The sequence below is a fragment of the Phytophthora parasitica genome, assembly GCF_000247585.1.
Source record: "Phytophthora parasitica INRA-310 unplaced genomic scaffold supercont2.113, whole genome shotgun sequence".
Classification (NCBI taxonomy): Eukaryota; Oomycota; class Peronosporomycetes; order Peronosporales; family Peronosporaceae; genus Phytophthora; species Phytophthora nicotianae.
This window is the reverse complement of record NW_008649099.1, coordinates 33224-51596: the sequence shown is the minus strand read 5'-3', so window position 1 is coordinate 51596 and position 18373 is coordinate 33224. Positions and strand designations below refer to the sequence as shown.

General features: G+C 53.6%; 11 protein-coding genes across 18 annotated transcripts; 3 read left to right on the top strand and 8 right to left on the bottom strand.

Moving 5' to 3' along the window:
- The first annotated feature begins 201 nt into the window (after positions 1–201).
- Positions 202–2780, top strand: PPTG_19311. Of its 2 annotated transcripts, XM_008917732.1 has the most exons (3): positions 202–229; positions 292–702; positions 772–2780. In XM_008917732.1, the coding sequence occupies exons 2-3, from the start codon at positions 355–357 to the stop codon at positions 1759–1761; spliced, it is 1338 nt and encodes a 445-aa protein (XP_008915980.1). In that variant the 5' UTR covers positions 202–229; positions 292–354; the 3' UTR covers positions 1762–2780. The 2 variants fall into 2 exon arrangements, with proteins under 2 accessions (XP_008915980.1, XP_008915981.1); XM_008917733.1 differs by lacking the exon at positions 202–229 and having other exon boundaries at positions 267–702.
- On the bottom strand, positions 1752–2744 carry PPTG_19310 (hypothetical protein). The gene is made up of 3 exons (XM_008917731.1): positions 2527–2744; positions 2364–2454; positions 1752–2291 (listed from the first exon to the last, which is right to left on the bottom strand). Exons 1-3 carry the CDS (start codon positions 2665–2667, stop codon positions 2167–2169), a joined length of 357 nt encoding a protein of 118 aa, XP_008915979.1. The 5' UTR covers positions 2668–2744; the 3' UTR covers positions 1752–2166.
- Positions 2759–5508, bottom strand: PPTG_19309 (hypothetical protein). 7 transcript variants are annotated; one of them, XM_008917724.1, is made up of 7 exons: positions 4295–5508; positions 4105–4223; positions 3985–4022; positions 3776–3897; positions 3532–3702; positions 3380–3468; positions 2759–3314 (listed from the first exon to the last, which is right to left on the bottom strand). In XM_008917724.1, the coding sequence occupies exons 1-7, from the start codon at positions 5342–5344 to the stop codon at positions 2855–2857; spliced, it is 2049 nt and encodes a 682-aa protein (XP_008915972.1). In that variant the 5' UTR covers positions 5345–5508; the 3' UTR covers positions 2759–2854. The 7 variants fall into 7 exon arrangements, with proteins under 7 accessions (XP_008915972.1, XP_008915977.1, XP_008915975.1 ...); XM_008917729.1 differs by having other exon boundaries at positions 3532–3897; XM_008917727.1 differs by having other exon boundaries at positions 2759–3468.
- A 186-nt stretch (positions 5509–5694) lies between these two features.
- On the bottom strand, positions 5695–6962 carry PPTG_19308 (hypothetical protein). Its single transcript, XM_008917723.1, has 3 exons — positions 6784–6962; positions 6477–6620; positions 5695–6331 (listed from the first exon to the last, which is right to left on the bottom strand). Exons 1-3 carry the CDS (start codon positions 6871–6873, stop codon positions 6242–6244), a joined length of 324 nt encoding a protein of 107 aa, XP_008915971.1. The 5' UTR covers positions 6874–6962; the 3' UTR covers positions 5695–6241.
- Positions 6963–7562: 600 nt separating this feature from the next.
- Positions 7563–8374, bottom strand: PPTG_19307 (hypothetical protein; the record flags this gene model as incomplete). Its single annotated transcript, XM_008917722.1, has 3 exons — positions 7563–7950; positions 8018–8232; positions 8301–8374. The coding sequence occupies 3 exons, from the start codon at positions 8372–8374 to the stop codon at positions 7781–7783; spliced, it is 459 nt and encodes a 152-aa protein (XP_008915970.1). The 3' UTR covers positions 7563–7780.
- Positions 8323–9928, top strand: PPTG_19306 (hypothetical protein). The gene has a single exon (XM_008917721.1). It carries the CDS (start codon positions 8450–8452, stop codon positions 9644–9646), a length of 1197 nt encoding a protein of 398 aa, XP_008915969.1. The 5' UTR covers positions 8323–8449; the 3' UTR covers positions 9647–9928.
- A 427-nt stretch (positions 9929–10355) lies between these two features.
- PPTG_24557 (hypothetical protein) lies at positions 10356–10695 on the bottom strand (the record flags this gene model as incomplete). Its single annotated transcript, XM_008917745.1, has 2 exons — positions 10356–10376; positions 10417–10695. 2 exons carry the CDS (start codon positions 10693–10695, stop codon positions 10356–10358), a joined length of 300 nt encoding a protein of 99 aa, XP_008915993.1.
- Positions 10696–10739: 44 nt separating this feature from the next.
- Positions 10740–14164, bottom strand: PPTG_19305 (hypothetical protein). The gene is made up of 3 exons (XM_008917720.1): positions 13967–14164; positions 13819–13895; positions 10740–13750 (listed from the first exon to the last, which is right to left on the bottom strand). The coding sequence occupies exons 1-3, from the start codon at positions 14125–14127 to the stop codon at positions 11070–11072; spliced, it is 2919 nt and encodes a 972-aa protein (XP_008915968.1). The 5' UTR covers positions 14128–14164; the 3' UTR covers positions 10740–11069.
- Positions 14165–14191: 27 nt separating this feature from the next.
- Positions 14192–15246, bottom strand: PPTG_19304 (hypothetical protein). The gene has a single exon (XM_008917719.1). It carries the CDS (start codon positions 15079–15081, stop codon positions 14443–14445), a length of 639 nt encoding a protein of 212 aa, XP_008915967.1. The 5' UTR covers positions 15082–15246; the 3' UTR covers positions 14192–14442.
- A 148-nt stretch (positions 15247–15394) lies between these two features.
- On the top strand, positions 15395–16409 carry PPTG_19303 (hypothetical protein; the record flags this gene model as incomplete). Its single annotated transcript, XM_008917718.1, has 2 exons — positions 15395–16318; positions 16395–16409. The coding sequence occupies 2 exons, from the start codon at positions 15395–15397 to the stop codon at positions 16407–16409; spliced, it is 939 nt and encodes a 312-aa protein (XP_008915966.1).
- Positions 16410–16614: 205 nt separating this feature from the next.
- Positions 16615–17905, bottom strand: PPTG_19302 (hypothetical protein). Its single transcript, XM_008917717.1, has one exon. The coding sequence runs from the start codon at positions 17900–17902 to the stop codon at positions 16682–16684; it is 1221 nt and encodes a 406-aa protein (XP_008915965.1). The 5' UTR covers positions 17903–17905; the 3' UTR covers positions 16615–16681.
- Positions 17906–18373: the final 468 nt, after the last annotated feature.

Genomic DNA, 18373 nt, shown 5'->3' with positions numbered 1-18373 from the left:
CGATTTTCTCAGCCCAGAGGGCGTTTCAGGCCATTTCCTGCCGCCTATAAAACAGTCTGTTTGACCACGCTTTAACCATTCACATCAGCATTTGACTCCCCTAATCATCGTACCTATCCGAGATAAACTGTGTGCAAAACACAGAAAATGTGTGCAGTACACAGGTCCGATAATGTCATCTGGTCCTATATTTTTTGGTATGGGAGTGGCATTTGCTGACGCAAAATTGGTGCGATAACTGCTTGAAATTAATATTGTGTGCGCCACATATCCCTAACCCTTCAACCCGAGGCTATTTTGCAGAGAATCAGATAAAAGAAGCCGAGGAAGCCAGCTTACCCAAGGTCAAGCAGCATGCAGGACGAGAAGGAAGAGAACGAGTACGTGTTCGTGTTGACACAGAAGCTGAACGACTCGAGCGCCTGCCACGCCTCGCAGGAGATGGCGGCGTCCCCCACGACGGCGGCGTCAGCCACCACATCGTCGTCTGATGGGAGCGCGACGTTTGGCGACTCGGACGCAGAGGAGGAGGAGGACGACGACTCGGTGGAGATGGACCAGATGCCTGTAACCATGCCCTTCTTGCCGGCGCTGGACTCGTCCACGCAGATTACGATCCATGATGGCTACAGCGAAGCCATCATGGACGCTCAGCACGCGCTGGACTCGCGTCTATTGGCATACTCACAGTATCAGCAAATGGTGAGGCGAACTGTAAGGTTGGGATACGATAAGCTGAGACCAACGCTATGAATGTTGTGACTGCTGCAGGCCCGGCCGAAGCAGGTGCTGTTAATGCCGAGAAGACCCAAGAAGGAGCGGTTCGTCATGACGGCCAGACCCGCCGTCGTAGACCGCCCTGTGACCGTGTGTATGGGCTGGCAGCGCGTGTCCAACATTGACTCAAGTAGCCGAGACCTGCTACGTGTGCTGGACGAGGACGGCGTATCGTACGAACCCCATGACACGGCCTACAGTGTCAAGTACCTGGCTCCTGTCTTGCCGTTCGGCGACTGCCTCTTCTTGTCAATGGAGCAGCTGCTGCTGTACACGGAGGAGTGCGAGCCTCTGTCTCCCGAAGGGATTCGCGAAGTGGCGACGAAGTTCTTCCTTGCTCACTACAATTCGAGTTCACCCGAGGAGAAGCAGAAGATAGACAAGGCCATCCAGAACTTGTACTTCCCAACCTTGAAGGGAGGCTGGGGCGTGAGTCCCGTTCAGACACGGCGGTTTGTGGCACGTCGGAGTGACAAGAAGATGCTACTGGACAAGTGTGCAGAGCTCCAGAAGCGTGGCTACTCGTGGGGAAAAGCTGCAGAAGCAGTATACACAGAATACGCACAGCCGATCGTGGACGCGCACTCGTACTGCGACTACATGAGGGTGGGTCGAGGTGAAAACACGCACTTCCTTATCGGTTTGAACTACAGCAGTCGCGGACTCATCTCGGTGGACAACGACCCGGACAACTCGCGTGTGGCCTGGGGCGATGACTTCGTGCTGGAGGCGCTGGCGACTGCGTATCAGCGCGATGTCTTCGTGGTCCTAGTGGGATGTGGCAAGATGTTCTTCCTCCCGCATCGACCGCGCGGTGAGGTCGGCTTGGATCCGAGCACAATCTGCCACTCAAAGGGCCATGCGCCATGGTTCTTGCTCATGCGATTAACCGGCAGTGACCGAGGTGGAGACCACTACGAGCCGATGCTATGCGAACGGCTGCGTGGAGACGGATCACCGGAGTTTGGCTCGATTGGAGACTGACTTTACGGAGTTCTCTTGCGTGCCATGCACTAAGGTTTTCTTAACTAGCTAAATATTCAACCCGCTCGACTCTGCATTAATTGACACAACGAGACCTGATACCGTGCTTGCCTTCAAAGTTTGATTGTACCTGTTTAGGCCACGCGGTGTAGGTGTTGAGAGCTCCTGTTTTCCGCTCCCAGTAATAAACTCCGCCGATGGAAGACCACAACACAGACGGGAAGCTAAGCTTAACGACGACACAAGTTCACTTTGCGCAGGCTGTTTCAGCCAGGGCCTTTTCATTATCATCTCTGGATCCCCATGGCTTGATTAGCTGACAAACCCGTATCCTCTTCTTGTTAAGTAAGAGAGGCAAACGCCTTTCAGTCCAACCATCGTCTGCGTCAATCCAGCAGTAGTAGCTTAGTTGCCGATGGTCTCCAGGCTCTTCTCCCACTTGTCGAGGTTGCCCGGCAGCTTCGACCACTCGTCGAACTCGTCATCGAACAGCGACGGGATGGAAGTCGACGTCGAGCTCGAACTGGACGCTGTACATACCCAAATAGCACCACAGCAAATGTCAGTACTCATCCAGTTGCAAACAACTTGAGTTGGCTTACGAATCACGATCTCCTCCTCTTTCTTCTTCGAGGGCTTGAGCTTGAACAGCATAATGAGCGTCGTGTAGGCACCCAGGGTGGCCAGCACAATCTGAGACCAGCAGTATCACCCCAAAGCGTCAGTAACTATTAGCAGGATCCTCCAATTATTATGTCGACGTACGTGGTAGTCCTCCGGCAGGTAGTGGCGGACCTTGGCCTCCAGGCTTCCCTCAGCAGGGGCTGGGCCGTGGCTCATCAGGCGCGACTGCGCGGGCGTACGGCGACCAGCAGCGGTCGCCACTTTCTTCACAAGGCTCAGCATCTTGGCAGCAAGTTATTCCTTGGGCTTTAGCGACTGCTGTAGGGGGCCGACAAGAGCCAAACGAGAGGCGGGGACAGTGCTTTCATAGGATTGGCTAAAAACACATTCGGAGTTAAACGAATTATTGTTTTGTAAAAGTGTCGGTCTCATAAATTAGCCTACCTATGGACTACGGATGCTCGCCGCACTATGAGCTGTCGACGGCGATGACAACGGGCATGCCTGCGTCTGCTGCTTCGTTCGAAGAGACTACAGGCTTAGGAGGAGACGGAGGTGGCTGGTTGCGGTTGATTTCGTCCTGCCAATGCGCCAGGTTGGCGTCCAGTTGTGCCATGCAGTGATCCAGACGAGCGCTGGGCAGGTGACTCAACGACAGGAAGAGCGGCCGCACAATGCCGATAATGAAGCCAGCCTGCATCTTTTCCAGCGGAATGGGCTGCTCGCGATCGTATCCGATACTCACGGGAAGCAGCAGCTCGCGCTCCTTGTCGCCCTGCTCGTAGAATTCCTGTTGAATGCGCCCGGTCCAGATGAGGTAGGTGCGCAACGACTTAGTCGGGTTGGACACGTCTGCCGCGTGCAATGCCATCTGCAACACCAGTCGATCGTCCTCTGGGTCGGCAGCTTTCCATCCTTCTTCAGTTGCTCTGCAGTGATGCAAATATGGTCAAGGCACAGCTGCGTTGCAAGCTTGGATGTGATGCTGACTTACCTCCTCACGAGGTTTTCAAGCTTGCCCAAGTATGCGGAATGAACGCTGTTGTCGGTGGCTAAGACCATGTCAGTGATCAAATTACGGACCTGAGGAGACCACAACAAAAAGGTCAGTTGCTTTTAACTCGCTGGTTCTGTAAGGTTGTTTACCTCGTGCTGCTCGATCTTTGTGAGACCTTGTAGAATGTTGCATTGCGGATCCTTCATCAATTGGAAGGCCAATGCACAGTGCATGTGCTCGAGTGGAGAGCGGTACACATATCTTACGGCCAAGTCGTCGTTGACCGTAATGTGGAAATTGTTGCTGTAGCTTGTGTGACCCTGGAAATCGATGGCACAATTCTGTGAGATTCCTGCACATTAGCGACCCAATCCAGGATGCAGCAGCACTTACGACGTCGTGTATAATTGCTGCCAGAAGTGCGGTGCACTTGATTCGCTCAGTGAACAAGCTGCCCAGATTTCCGACAGACAGAAAATGGTGCAAAGTTTGCGCGACGTCCGCTGCATGCTCGGCTGCAATCGAAACAAGGCACAAGACGAAATGGAGAATTGTCAGCATATCGTGGTTTACATCCTCGTGTACTGGAGCGTTTACGATACCATTGTGATATGGATGGGCGTGATACCTGCGTTGGACACTGGGAAGAGTTGGCAAAACCACGCATGTAGATGGATGAGCAACAGGCCACATATCATGGCACATCGACTGTTGAAACGTACTGCCGTAACAGCGATTGGACGCGCGTTTTGGTTGTTCGAAAGTGACAACAGAATTCATACTGCTCCAGTAGTGCATTCCCGACGATGCACAGCGTTTGACCTGGAACTGCTGCCGCAATCTACGCGAATCAAAAGAGGTCACCACAATCAGCATGGAAGTTAGAGCATTGACGCAACAGCAGCAGCGTACCGCAAACACATCAAAGTTCCAGTTATTGATGTTGGCGATCTCGTTCTGCACCGCGAGTACTATGGATGGATTCGTGATTTCAGGGCAAACTTCAATTGAGAAGCGACGACGTTCCTCTTCCTTTTGCTTCATGACTCGTGCTACTGCTTCTCCCCACCGGCGTGCAGCGGTTCCTTTGTCGTCGCTATTGCTGTCTTTTCCCCCTTGGTCAGATTGATACATTGCTAGCAGACAGCGACGCAACATGCTGGTGCGACGCAGTGCAGTACGGAAGGTTTTGGCGCTTTCCGACTCATGCAGGAAGTTCTGGATGAAAAAGTTCTGCATGCTTTCATCAAACACATTCGAGTGCGTGTCAAACAGCTTCTGCATCGTGTTCTCAACGCTCCGTTCGTCCCAAGTCGAGGTCACAGTCTCGAGAGCACGTGAGAAACCGTGCAGGATCTGGTCGAGCTCCTCGCGTTGCACTGCAGCCACGCCACGTTCACTGTCACAGGCATGTCGCTGGAGTTTGCGGAGCAGTGCTACTGCGTACATGATGGACTCGTCGCTCGTGTGATCACTCGAAGTCTCCAGTGCACTCATTGCACGTCTTGGGGGAACGAATCTGCTGCCGCTTGGACCTCTGGACGGCTTAGTACTGTTCTCGTTATCGTCTTCAACATCTTCAACTTCGAGATCATGATCCACTACAACTGTAGCTCCACTTTCGACCACCGAAGTACCTACAAGTCGCGGAGAAGACTGCGATATTCTCAACTGGGACATCAGTGGAGCCATGCGTGGTTGATGAGCGCTGGGAAGGATGCAAGGACCGCTTCTCGGGGCTTCCTTGCCCAATGTAGACTCGTTATGTTGTGTGGAACGCGGCAATGGCAACGTTGATAAGCTAGCAGAAAGGGCGGCGTCGCCTCCGCTAGTCGTCACAGCCACAGTCGTCGTTAGTTCAGTTGAGCCACTTCCTGCGTTCGTATTCATACTACTCCGGGCTAATGCTGCCATCGAGTGCAGCAGCATCCGGCGTTTGTGTTCCTTGGCTTCCACCCCCATGTGAGAAATCCCCAGGCAACAGTTCGTATATTCTTGGACGCAAGTCGAGCCGCCTCGCGCGTCGCGACTCGTCGGCCCACGTTCGTTTCTCGTCTTGTTACAATCCAGCGCTTCGACCACGCTGGATCCACCCGCGCACTTGTGTCCTTGGCCCTGCCTCGCTCTGATTTCCTCAGCAGCCACAAGTGTGATGCGTGATGGGAGGCAGGGCTCTCGACGCGCTAAGTTTTCACTCGTCTCTAGACCCTCCTCCCTCCTCGGCTGGGCGCGACGGCCACACACGTGTCTGATTAGAGCCTATTTATAAGTGAGCAATGAAGTTGAAGGCAACCACCTAAAGCAGTCAAAACCGCCCACTAGCTTTAGGATGAAGCGTCTGGTGAACGGTCGCATGCCGTATACAATAGGGACTCTATTTTAGGCAGTCGACGGACCACCATACGCTTGCTGCTCACTGTTGGGCCTCGTTATGGTTGCTAGCTCACGAAAAATAGCCTGTTTGTTCGCTGTGCTATTGCAGCTGTAAACCATTAAAATGGGTCCTTCCTGCAATTCTTCAACCGTCGTAGACCTGTTGTTGAAGTGCCATTTTATCACGAGTAACTCAATGGACAAGACACACAGCGATAAGAAGACGTTGACACGCGTGACGCGCCAGGGGCTTGAAGCAGTGATTTGGCGATCCTTTATTTCGAATAATGAAGCGACGGAGACGAAGCAGCCAGAGCCAACGGGCGACGAACAGTGCTGCTATCAGTAGGGCTCAGTGACCCTGCAAGAGAACAGTCGGCAAGTGGACATCACGCCACTGTCGAGTGTATCCGTGCCCGCCCCGACCCATTGAAAAGTCGGGATCTTCATCTCCGTAATCCTGGAACTGTGTCGGTTTCTCGGTACTTAAGCGTGGTGAGCGGCCTTGGCACGGAGAGCAGCGTAATACGCCTTCATCTCCTCGCGCTTCTGCAGGGCGCGACGGTGCGTTCCGAGCTGTAGTAATGGCAAGTAAAAAAAAAAGCGTGCCCAATAGACAACACACGAACAATCACAAAAAGCGTTAGTATCCTTTGCATGAATAAAATGGCTTCATCCCTATAAAGTGAATGAAGCCTTGCTGCATCTGTTGTATACGTACGCGCTTCTTGGAGAACTTGTAGATACGCTTCTCAGCCGACGAGCCGCCGCTCTTGATCATATCAAGGATGCGCTTCTCGTACGGCATCAGACCGACCACCTCACGCACGATCTCGCGCACGAGCTTGGTCTTCTTGCCGGCGCGCTGCGCACATCAAGAAACCAATCACAATAATAGCCCGTTAGCCCGCGGCTCCTTCATTCTGTTGCTGCCTGTTTGCTGTCTGTTTATTGTCCGGAGGCGGTTTATTTATTGCGCCATCCAAAAACTTCCTCGCTCCTGCTGATAAAATAATTGATGCACTTACTCCCTTGCGGGAAGCGGGGCGAGGAGCCACCTGCTTCTTGTTGACAGGGAAACCCTTGTTCAGGCCCACGGCGATTCCAGTGGAGGACATGGTGATGTTTTGCTTCCGAAAGACTTAAAGAACCGAACTAAGAGCTTCTTGCGCTTTTCGAGGCAAAGGAACATCCGCTGGGCCATTGGTTGGTCGCCGCGCTGGACATTCGCCTAGATGCGATTCGAACGGTTCAGCTGACCGGTCCGGACCGCGGACAGAGAGGTTTAGGGGTCGTTATCCGGATAATTGCTGTGGTGCACTCTATTATGTTCATTTTTGAACCCATGTGGGGAATTATCAAGCAGTTCTGGACAGCCGGCATGTTTTACGATATCACATTTATTCACAGTATAGTTCAAGCGGTCTTCTATCGTAACTTCCTTCATATTGACCAGGGCCCGCTATAAAATTATAGGCAAGAGCACAATACGTGCTCAAAATAATAATAAAAAGAAATGGGGTATTTGTACTAGTATCAAATCGATGAGCCAACGACTTCCTACTGTCAGGAATGAGTGAACTAAACGCTCAACGACTGAGCGATGCTAAGATCGAAGCCAGATTTCGCTGTTGCGGTTGGGACACTTGGCCGCTTTGATTTTTGCATAATCCTCGAACCTACTCGTTTCAGCACATATCTTACCGCTCGCTACAACTTGGACAACCACGAATGCATTTCAACCTTGGCGCTTCAGGGTCATATCACCGAGCGGCAATGCAGCACTGGTATAGATGTACATATGTCTGTCGTTGTGATATGCGGCGTTGTAAAATACTAGTATTCATTAAGTATTACGGAGCCATTTATTCCTATTGTTTGTATCCAATTGAAATTGCGAGGAAGTTCATATCTTGCCACTCGAGAATTCCTGTACCACATCGACAGGCGAAGAAGTATAGCGTCCGCTACAAGCTTGTCAACGACGCCAATTTGACCTTGTCCTCAAGTTGGTAAGATTTCTCACTACAGGTACGAAGTAATTATTGCATGTACCACGGGAAAGAATTGTATCAAAGTGTAAGTAAATGTAAGCAAGTGCAAGGAAGCTCCTTCCACTCGCAAACAGCACTTCGGCTGTACTTCGAAGCATGCCTCCATTGCCAACGAAAGTGGCTTGCCACCCAAAAGCCGTCCTGATTTGCAACGTTTAACCGGATTTAGGTGGTGCGGGCATCTTGAAGAACTACACAGCTCACTTACCTCCATCCACCTCGGTCGGCACGCCGCGCGAGATGGCTCCAAATGCAGCACCAAGTACATGTATGCACACTGCACGGAAGAAGCCCTGCATGGGGCTGTCTGAGCGCTCCAAAGCAGTCAGGTCCGCCGTTGGCGCCGCAGCCATTGCTTTCGCGATGGCTGAGCAAAAACCGGGCAAACAGTCCATGACAGCATTGCACGCTGCTGGGGGCAGTCTGACGCAACACATCGAATGACATCACGTGCGCGCCGCAACTGACGTGCCCATGTGTTGCCGCATAACTTGGGGCCTGTAGGCCACTCACCGCCGGATCTGCGCGTCTTTTCCTCCTCTTCGAGCACCTCCAATTCCGCCATCTCCTGACTGTACTGGCGCCGTCACCATTTGCAGATTCTCCACCTGCAAACCACCAGGACTCTCTTCTCCCGACCATGGCGATCCTGAACCCAGAGGCTGAGTCAGCCGCCAAGGTGGCCTCACTGTCCGAGGCCAAGCAGCGCGAGCTCGCCGAGGCCGGTTACAAGCACGTGGAAGGAGCTCCGGCGCCGCTGCCGCTGGATCTGCCGCACTTCTCGCTGCGTGACCTGCGTGCAGCCATCCCCAAGCACTGCTTCGAGCGCTCCTTCATCACATCTACGTACTACATGATCAAGAACCTGCTCACGTGCGCCGCCCTCTTTTACGCGGCCACCTACATCGACCAGACTGGCAACTTCGCCTACCTGCTTTGGCCCGTGTACTGGTTCTTCCAGGGCAGCTACCTCACAGGTATTTGGGTCATTGCGCACGAGTGCGGTCACCAGGCCTACTGCTCCAGCGAGGTGGTTAACAACTTGATCGGTCTCGTACTGCACTCGGCGTTGCTCGTGCCTTACCACAGCTGGCGCATTTCGCACCGCAAGCACCACTCCAACACCGGCAGCTGCGAGAACGACGAGGTGTTCGTGCCCGTGACTCGCTCTGTGATCGCCAGCTCCTGGGATGAGAACCTTGAAGACTCGCCGCTCTACCAGCTCTACCGTATCGTGTACATGCTGGTAGTGGGCTGGATGCCCGGATACCTATTCTTCAACGCCACGGGTCCGACCAAGTACTGGGGCAAGTCTCGCAGCCACTTCAACCCGTACTCGGCCATCTACTCGGACCGCGAGCGCTGGATGATCGTGTTGAGCGACATCTTCCTCGTGCTTGTGATCGGCGTTCTGGCCACACTGGTGTACACCTTCTCGTTCTACACCATGCTCAAGTTCTACGTTGTGCCCTATTTCATCGTCAACGCCTACCTTGTGCTCATCACGTACCTGCAGCACACGGACACCTACATCCCGCACTTCCGTGACAGCGAGTGGAACTGGCTGCGCGGCGCTCTCTGCACGGTGGACCGCTCGTTCGGCCCGTACCTCGACTCGGTGGTGCACCGCATCGTCGACACGCACGTGTGCCACCACATCTTCTCCAAGATGCCGTTCTACCACTGCGAGGAGGCCACGAACGCCATCAAGCCGCTGCTGGGCAAGTTCTACCTCAAGGACGACACCCCTGTGCCGATTGCTCTGTGGCGATCTTACACTCACTGCAAGTTCGTCGAGGACGACGGCAAGATCGTCTTTTACAAGAACAAGCTCTAAGGCCGTGGCATACTGTACCGGCGGTGCCGCAGCACGCACCAAACCTGTCAGTAGTCCACTCCATTTAACGTTAATCTCGCACTTTATCAACATCCATAATTGTACTGTATTAATGGCGATCCCTTTGACGAGCATGTACTGCAAGCTTAGATGTCTGGAGGAGAAAGTTGCATGAAGAGCTACCCATGACATCATGAAAAAGATGAGGTTGACGTGCACAGCTGTCGAGCAGCGAAACGTACTTAGTAGGGATGAAGCCATATCATAAATCGCTCACTTCAACTTGTTCCAATTTATGCCTTTTCATTTCATCCAGGTGTGCTATCACTACGGCATTGCCAATACATATCGATCGCTATCTTTCTTGGACTGGGACTCTGGATGGAGGCTAGGTGGTTTCTAAGATCCCTCTCCGCCTCGCCGTCGTAGTCGTCTTTCAAAGGTTCCTCCTGCTTTTGTTTGTCCATTCTTTCGACTTGTGGAACGACGTGGTCCGACCCGCAACGCTCAATGAAAGCTTTCCCACCCTTGAATGAGCTGACGCGACAAGGCGTGCGTCGCTTGCTGCTCTTCTTCGGTGAGCTATCGCCGATGGAGACCCGAAAATCTTCGCTTATTCCAGAGTTTCGGCGAGGCAACAACACGAGCTTGTACTCAAACGCTCGACCTCGACGAGGCAGGCAGCAGTGTCGTACTCGGAGCAAGTATGCTACGAATAGTACGAGTCCAGCTGCAGCAAGTATCCACACCGCAATAAATGACGTACTTACAGTCGACGCAGGTACGACGTTTGTGCTCTTTGACGGAGATGCCACGATGATCTCGGTTGATGCACGTATTGCCGTGGACGCATTCATTGACGCTTCAAGTTGTACTGCAAAAGCTCGTTGTGTTAGTGCATCCGAGTCTGCTAGAGCCGGGAGGATCTCCACTGCAAGCTGAGCACGTTGTTGGCCCACTTCGAAGAGAACTGCACCACGTGACTCGACAAAATCTACTCCTGGACGAGCCGGCTTGATGCTAGTACTTGTGGGCGCAGTTAAATACATGACCCGAGCACTGGAATCACATCTCCAAGAGCAGCACTCACGCCGTACAGGAATCACCACCAGCAGTCGGTGCGCAGAGGGCTGTTGCACCACAAGAGGAGTACTGGTGAAAAACGCAAAGGAAACAGCGCACTCGGAACTCATGCCCCACCGACGCAACGGCAATGGAGATTCACCGGCCTCGCCAGATAAGTCGATCGTACATTGTAGTAGAAATTCTAAATCTAGCAGAAATCTAAAAGCGTGATCTGGACGTGTTAACGGAGACTCCGACAAAGACGTGGTGGACAGATATTCATTCATGCAAGCAGTCTATAGTTTCGAGCGTGGTCTCGTGGTTGGCATCTTTGCGTGGCCAATCTGGATGGTTCTGATTAGTCAAACCAGCGGTCTGCGCTCTTGTTCTTGTCGTCTCCCTTTGCCGCCACAGATTTTTCACCGAAAATCTCCTTCTTGTAACTACGCACCATCTCGTCAAACGATTTCTCCTTTTCAATCTCCTTGGCGTGCTTGCGCTGGCTACGAGAAAGCGTCTTGCCCTTCTTGGCCAGGTGAGCGGTCTCCAACGAGGTCAGAGCGTCATCTTCAGCATCAACACGCGCAGTCTCAACGCGTTTCCGCTTCTTCGGCTGCTGCTTCACCACTTTGTCAGCCTTTGCTGCCTTCTTGGGCTTCGTCTTGCCCGCCTCAGCTTCATCCTTAGCTTCGGCCTTCGCCTGTGCACGCAACTTTTTCTTCTCACGCTGACGCTGTCCACGGCTCTTTTTTGTCTTCTCAGCGTCCTCATCGCCCTCACCCTGTGCTTCCTTCAAAGCTCGCTCTTCCTCGCGCTTCTTGGCAGCGTCTGCGGCGCGTTTTTCACGCAACTTGAGCTTACCGTGGTTCTCTAACGCAAACTCCACAATGAGACGTGACTTCGAGCTGTCGGGTGCCCCAGAAGCTGGTACCCGACCAGCAGCATAGGACGTGTACTTGGGGTTGTTGTTGAGTATACGCAGAGCTGCCAGTGCGTGCAAATGCTCGGAAAACTCAACAAACCCGTAGCCACGTGAACGAGGCTCCTTGCCAACCTTGGCCGACTCCATGTCACGCACCACCTTGGCCATACGGACTTTAACCAGAGGGTTTCCCTTAGGAAGCAGCTCGAGTTTAATCTCGGTACGATCCACGTTACCAGCACGGACACCAGCGCTTGCAGCCTCGTGGAAAAGTTTCTTGAGCTTGCGGTCATCCAGAGTGGTCGACAGGTTACGAACAGAGAGACGCATAGGCGACACAAAGTACATGGGGTTCTGGAGCTTGAGCTTCTTCTCGCGGATGGCGCGACGGCGCTTGTCGATGTCCATTTTCGGCAGCTCCAGCTCGGCATCTGCCATCTTGTTGACATTCAGTGTGCCTTCGTACGCCAGATACAAGTTGCGCTTGTCCAGCCGGCGACGTTCACGAGCGTTGGAGTCAGCCAAGTGCTCAGCGTCGGTCTTGGACACCGCTCGGGACAGAATGAGCTGACGGCCATCCAGAGTCAAGGCGTCGTCGCCACCGTCTGCCAGTGCAGACAACGTGAAGACCTTGTCCTTCTTCTTGTCCTTCTTGTGCTTCTTCTTGTCGTCCGTTTGCGGCTGCTCTCCGCGCTTCAACACTTCTGCGGCCACATCAGCCGATTTGAACCGAACGAATCCTACGCCCTTGGACAGACCGGATCCCTTATCGTACACTACACGGGCGTATTGCACTGCACCGAAAGTCTGGAAGAACTCGCGCAGTCCGTCCTCTGACGTTTGGAACGACAGGTTGCGGATAAACAGCGTGCGTTCACGTTGAGCCTCTGTGTCCTCCTTGGGAGCAGGGGCAGATTCCTCCTCCTCTTCTTCCTCGTCGTCCGAGTCATTCGACCCAGCTTCTATCTCATCGTCCGACGCCATTTCAAGCTGATCTTCATCCTCGTCACCACTGTTAACCTCTTCGTCCTCCTCGTCTCCTTCCGTAGCAGCTACTGCCTCTTCCTCCTGCTTCTTCTGCTGTTCAAGATACTTGGTCTTGGACAGCGCAAAGTCGACAATCATCTCACGGCCCTTGAGTTTCGTTCCATTGAGTTTCTCCACGGCAGCACGCGCGTCCACCACGTCGCGGTACTGCACAAAGCCGAATCCACGACTGCGACCCAGCACGGGCTCAGCGCCATCTGTCTCGTCGCTCTTCTTCTTATCTTCTTCCACTGGCATACGCACAACTCGGACCTCGAACAGTGGACCGTGCACTTCGAAAAGCTTCTCCAAGTCCTTATCCGTGGTCTGGAACGCCAAGTTACGCACAATAAGGCGCAATCCCTCCGTCTCGGCAGCTCGTTTCGGAGCACCAGGCCTGCCATCCGTCTCCTTATCATCCACCACGACAGCTTTGGCTGCGCTCTTGACTTGAAGCACTGAGCCCTTGAAGATGTGGTGATCCAGCTTGGCGACTGCCAGAGCCGCATCCTTGGTAGACTTAAACTGCACCAATGCATACGTCTTGCCAGTACGAGCCTCTTCCTTGAGCTCGACCTTCACTACTGTGCCAACCTTCTTGACCTTCTTAAGCACGTGCTTTTGTGTCACATCAGCGCCCACGCCGAAGATCAGCACCGACTTCTGCTCCACACTGGCCTGCTCCTCTTTACGACGCTCCACCTCGCGTAAAAACTCACGATGCTGACGACGACGCGCATTGCGCTCACTCTGGACGTGGCCTGAAGCAGCAGTTTCAGATGATTTGGCCTCGATATTGGGCTCCTGCTTAGATTTGACCTGCTCTTCCGGTTCGACTGTGGTTGGTGTCGCCTCCGTCTCCTCCTTGACCTTGGCCTCCGCCTTCGCCGCCTTCTTGGCAGCCCTAGCAGCGCGACGCTCTTCCTTCGCGGCCTTGCGTTCCTGCTTAACCTTGTCGGCATCTTCATCTGACGGTGCAGGCTCCTCCATCTTTACATCCTGTGGCTCCTGCTCCTCCTGCTTGGGCTTCTCAGCAGCAGGCTTCTCCTTGCCAAGCAATCCACGACGTTTGCCCTTCTCCATAGCATAGTCTGTTGTATAACAAGAACATTAAAATGACCAGCTAAAGCTTCAGTTTTTAATTGGCTATAGAACGCACCGATGAGCATCTTGCGGCCTTGAAAGTCCGTTTTGTTGAGTTTCTCGACAGCCACCGCTGCGTCACTCTCCACAGCGCTGAAAGAGTTATAACAGAGTGTTAATATTGCCAATAGTCTACGCAGTTCTGACCCAAGTGAAAGACGTACAACTTTACGAAGGCGAATCCGCGCGTGAGTATCTCGCTCTTGCGCTTGCCCTTGTCCTTAATGACATCGATCTTCTTGACAGGGCCGATCTCGCTGAAAACGTGCTCCAGCTCTTCCTGCGTCACGCCGAACGGCAGGTTGCGCACGAATACGCTCGCCATGGTGTTCTTCTAGCCAATGCCGTAATGGCTCTTCACAACCAGTGACCATCAATATCGTATTTGACAGGCCTAAGCTCCAATTATATATTAAGGGTATCTGATTATACAGGTAATATCAAACAGATAAAGTACTGATTGCAAGAGAGAAAGGGATATGCGTTTTCGAAGCCGGAGCACAAGACCAACATGCTGCTTGTCAAGGAGGATGGAGACTGAACATGTCAAGGGAAGCTTGCTATGTATTGGCCCCAAGGCTCTAAATAGTCATTAACACATGCGCGTGGACTGCGCTGGAAGAACTCGGCGAATGATGGTCTACTCATCGGCAGCTGGCTTGTAGGTCGAGGACGCAACGCCCAGGATGGCTGCCATCTCGGCGGCGCCGTAGTTTTTGGCGTCCTTGTTGGACTGGCGCTTGCGATAGTGTAGTCGTCGCGAGACCGTAGCTTTATCGCCGCCGGATTTTTTGCTCTTCTTCGACTTTCTATCCTTCTTAGCTTTCTTCTCTTTCTTCGCCTTCTTCTCCTTCTTCTCCTTCTTGCTCTTCTTAACCTTTTTGCTGCTGCTGCTGCTGCTGCTGCTGCTGGAGCCCTCATCGGAGCTATCCGCATCCGAGTTAGACTTGTTGCCGTATGACTTGTTGAGCGTCTTGAGCACATCTGCAAAACCACCCGCCGTCTGGGACCAGCCCTGCACTTCCGCCTGCTTGAGGCTGCAGCCCACGCCTAAATTCTCCGAGCGGCGTGCGATCTTGACGTGTGTGGCCTGACCCTGCAGGTCCTTACCCACACCCTTTCCAGCCGACCAGCCCATCTTGACCAGCATTTTGAAACCAAACTTGGACGTGTCCGACGCCCACGCCATGTTCTGCATGCCGCCCACAGCCACCATCGTCTTGCCAGCCTCGTCCGTCTCCACTGGTGAGGAGGAAGAAGCTATGTCCACAGCCGGCATCGCTAAGTAGGGAGAGCTACTGGGAAGACACGAAAGTTGTAGCGAGGAACAGCGACGACGACTGCCCTGTGCAGCTTTTTCGGGCTTTATGCCGACTACCGCTCGCCAGTCAACGAGTCTATCTCGTACTTAATCGAGAAACGAATCAGATACCGGAATGGCTTTCTGGCACCATTTATATCTCCATTACAGATTCTAAAATTTAGAATCGAAGATTCTGGAATAGATTTTGACAGTTACCGTGGCTGCTGGTACCAGGCTGTACCACATCCTCGTTCCTCACAATCGTATCGATCGGCTGACCCCCAAGAAGATGTTCGGAGGAGACGCTGCGCTTCCTTTCTCGCGCCACTCGGACGTGCTACACGGTCCTGTGCCTACGAACCCCACGGAACTGGAAACCCTCGTGGCGGAGCTCAAGCGTCGAGGTAATGCTGCCTTTCAACAGAAGGCGCTGGAAGAGGCCGAGGTGTTGTACACGCGCGCCATCGCCGTGAATGAGAGCAACCCGCAGCAGAACCAGCACATTTTCTACGCTAACCGCTCAGCAGCGCGATGTTCCATGGGCAAGGCAGCTCAAGCGCTGGAGGATGCCGAAGCCTGCATCGCACTGGACGCCACGTACGCCAAGGGTTTCTTCCGCAAGGCGCAGGCGCTCGTCAAGCTTAACCGCTTCAAAGAGGCGCTTGTGGTGCTGGACGTGGCTAAGGCGCTAGAATCCAATAATAAATCGGTGACCACGCTGTACACCAAGGTACAGGAGCTGGCCAAGAAGGAGAAGGAGGCGCCTGCCGCCCCAGCTCCTAAGAAGGTGGTGACTCGCGTGGAAGTGCCGCAGACCAGCTCGGCCTCTGCACCCAAGCCGACTGCTGCCGCCAGCTCTACGGTCGTGGACGAGGACGCTGAGATTGCTGGCCACGTTCGCGGATACAAGAAGCTGGCGGACGGACGCGTGACGACGTTCTTTAACAACGAGCTCACGGAGGAGGCCAAGCAGCTGATTGGAGACATCGCCCCCAAGAAGGTGGAGGACCCGAACAAGGTCCAGATCAAGAGCGTGGACGGCGGCTCTGCTTGGAACCAGGGAAACACATTCGAGGAGAAGGACATGACGTCGTGGGCCAAGAGAAAGCTGGAGAAGGTTGTGTCGGGAGTATCGGCACCGCTGGGCAGTGGCGAAGGCGTCGTGACCTCGCTGGAAGTGTCGGACCTCGAGGGCGACGCGTCGATTGCGGTGGTGCGCGGTGCAAAGCGCTACATCTTCGATTTCACGTTCACACTGGCGTGCACATTGAAGCAGGGAGACAACTCAGTGGCGGGTGAGCTGAAGTTCCTGGACCTGAGCTCGGACTGCGGCGGCGACTATGACGTGGAGGCTGTCGTGCCTTCCCGTTACCAATCGGAAAGTGGCAAGGCGCTGCACGCGGCACTCAACTCGTCGAGCTCTGCATTCCGCAAGGCGCTTGCTGCTCAACTAGCTACGTTCGTGCAGGAGTACCACACGTTCTAACAGGATACTAATACACGAGAGTTTTGATGTCGTATGAACATGGGAATCTATTGAAATGCACACAAACTTCCGTGATACCAAAACAGGTTTCTACTTACTTGGTGTTGTGCGCTTTCGCTTGGCTGGTCGCTCATTTTCCACAGCATCGCCGTCTTCCTTGGCAGCTTCAAGCCTCCTCTTCTTAGCGGCCTCGATGCGAGCTGCCCGACGTTGAGCCTCCTCCTCCTCGGCCTTCTTCTTCGCAACCTCCTCCTCTTTCCAAATCGGCAGCTGCTTCTGGTACTTGGGGGCAACCATGTGCTTCTTGACACTCTTCTCGTCGCGAGCAATGGCCAACTCTGTCACGTTACACCACAACATGTCCGGCTTGGACTCCTCCGGATGGTCCACAAACATCGGCGCGTACTTTGCAAACGAGAGCTTGAGGTTACGAGCCTTCAGGTAGCGCTTGCCATGGATGTACGTGTTGATAATGTCCACATCTGCCTTCATCTCATGGCCCGTAGTGGAGCAGCGTACGCGGGAGTCGCCAACAAACGTCAAGTCCGTCACTGATTTCACCAGTGCTTCCACAGCCTTACGCGCCTTGATCTCCGCCTTCTTGCTGACCAGTGCAGGTTTCTTGCTACTAACAGATTCCTCCTTTTTGGCCGCAATTTTCTTATTCTCTGTAGACGAAGGCTCAGTTTTGCTAGTGGGGGATTTCTTAGTCGAAGGTGAAGCCTTAGAGTTGGTCTTATGACTCTTAGCAGGCGATGCAGTAGTAGGCTTTGAGGTAGCTGTAGCTGATGCCGCTTTGGACTTCTTGTTTTCCTTTGGTACCGCCTTCTTCGTCGTCAATTTCTTCTCTGGCGTCTTTGACTCCACCTCCTCCGGCTCTTCCACCGGTTGCTGCTTTTTGCTCTTGGTGTCCTTAACGTCCGTATCCACCTTGACACTAGCATTTGCCGCCTTCTCCTTCTTCTTCGGAGTTTCCTTCTTGGGCGTGGCCTTCTTGGCCACGGGAGTCACGTTGCCCCTACTACCGAGTGCAGCCAACACCAGCTGCTCGCCATCTTTGGGGTGCTTATCTAGGAATTCCATGGCATTGCCTAGGATCACGTCCGACTTAGCGTTTCCCCTGCATAACTGTAGTTCCTTGGCCAGTGCCTGCAGCTCGCGACGCGACGCGTTCTCCAGGGCTTTCAGTGCTTCGCTCATAGTTGTTGATGTACAAGTGCGAAGGTGTCTGATAAAGTGGTGCGCTTTTGGCAAGAATTGGCGGGCTTCACTCTCTACCAGTCGACTGATCTTTAGTTTGATGCCCCCCATCACATGGACTAAAAATGCAGTTGGTGTTGCACTCACACACAAAATATGACCGAAGATGGGCTAACAGCTTCAACTTGCCCGAAGTCACGCGATCCCTAGCAACGGAGCCTGCGGAGTCAAGTCCCGCGGCCCACAACTCAATCCCCCGCCTCGCGAGCAAGCTTCGATATGCCCTTGCTGCTCCGTCAGACCCGCAGTTTAGCTTTGCGTCTCCCCTCTGCTCGCTCCATGGCCACGATCGCCTCTGATCGCCCTCTGCGTGTTGGGATTGTGGGTGCGGGACGCATCGGCCAAGTACACGCCCAGGGGGTACAGCGCACGAGCGCAGTGGTGCACTGTATTCAACTACCAGCTCGCGTACGTAGAGGGAGTTGCGAGTGCTGCTTAAGAGAATAAAGACTGATCTCTTGTTACAGGAGACGGAGCCAGATCGTGCCAAGAGAATTGCCAAGAAGTATGGCATCCCTAACT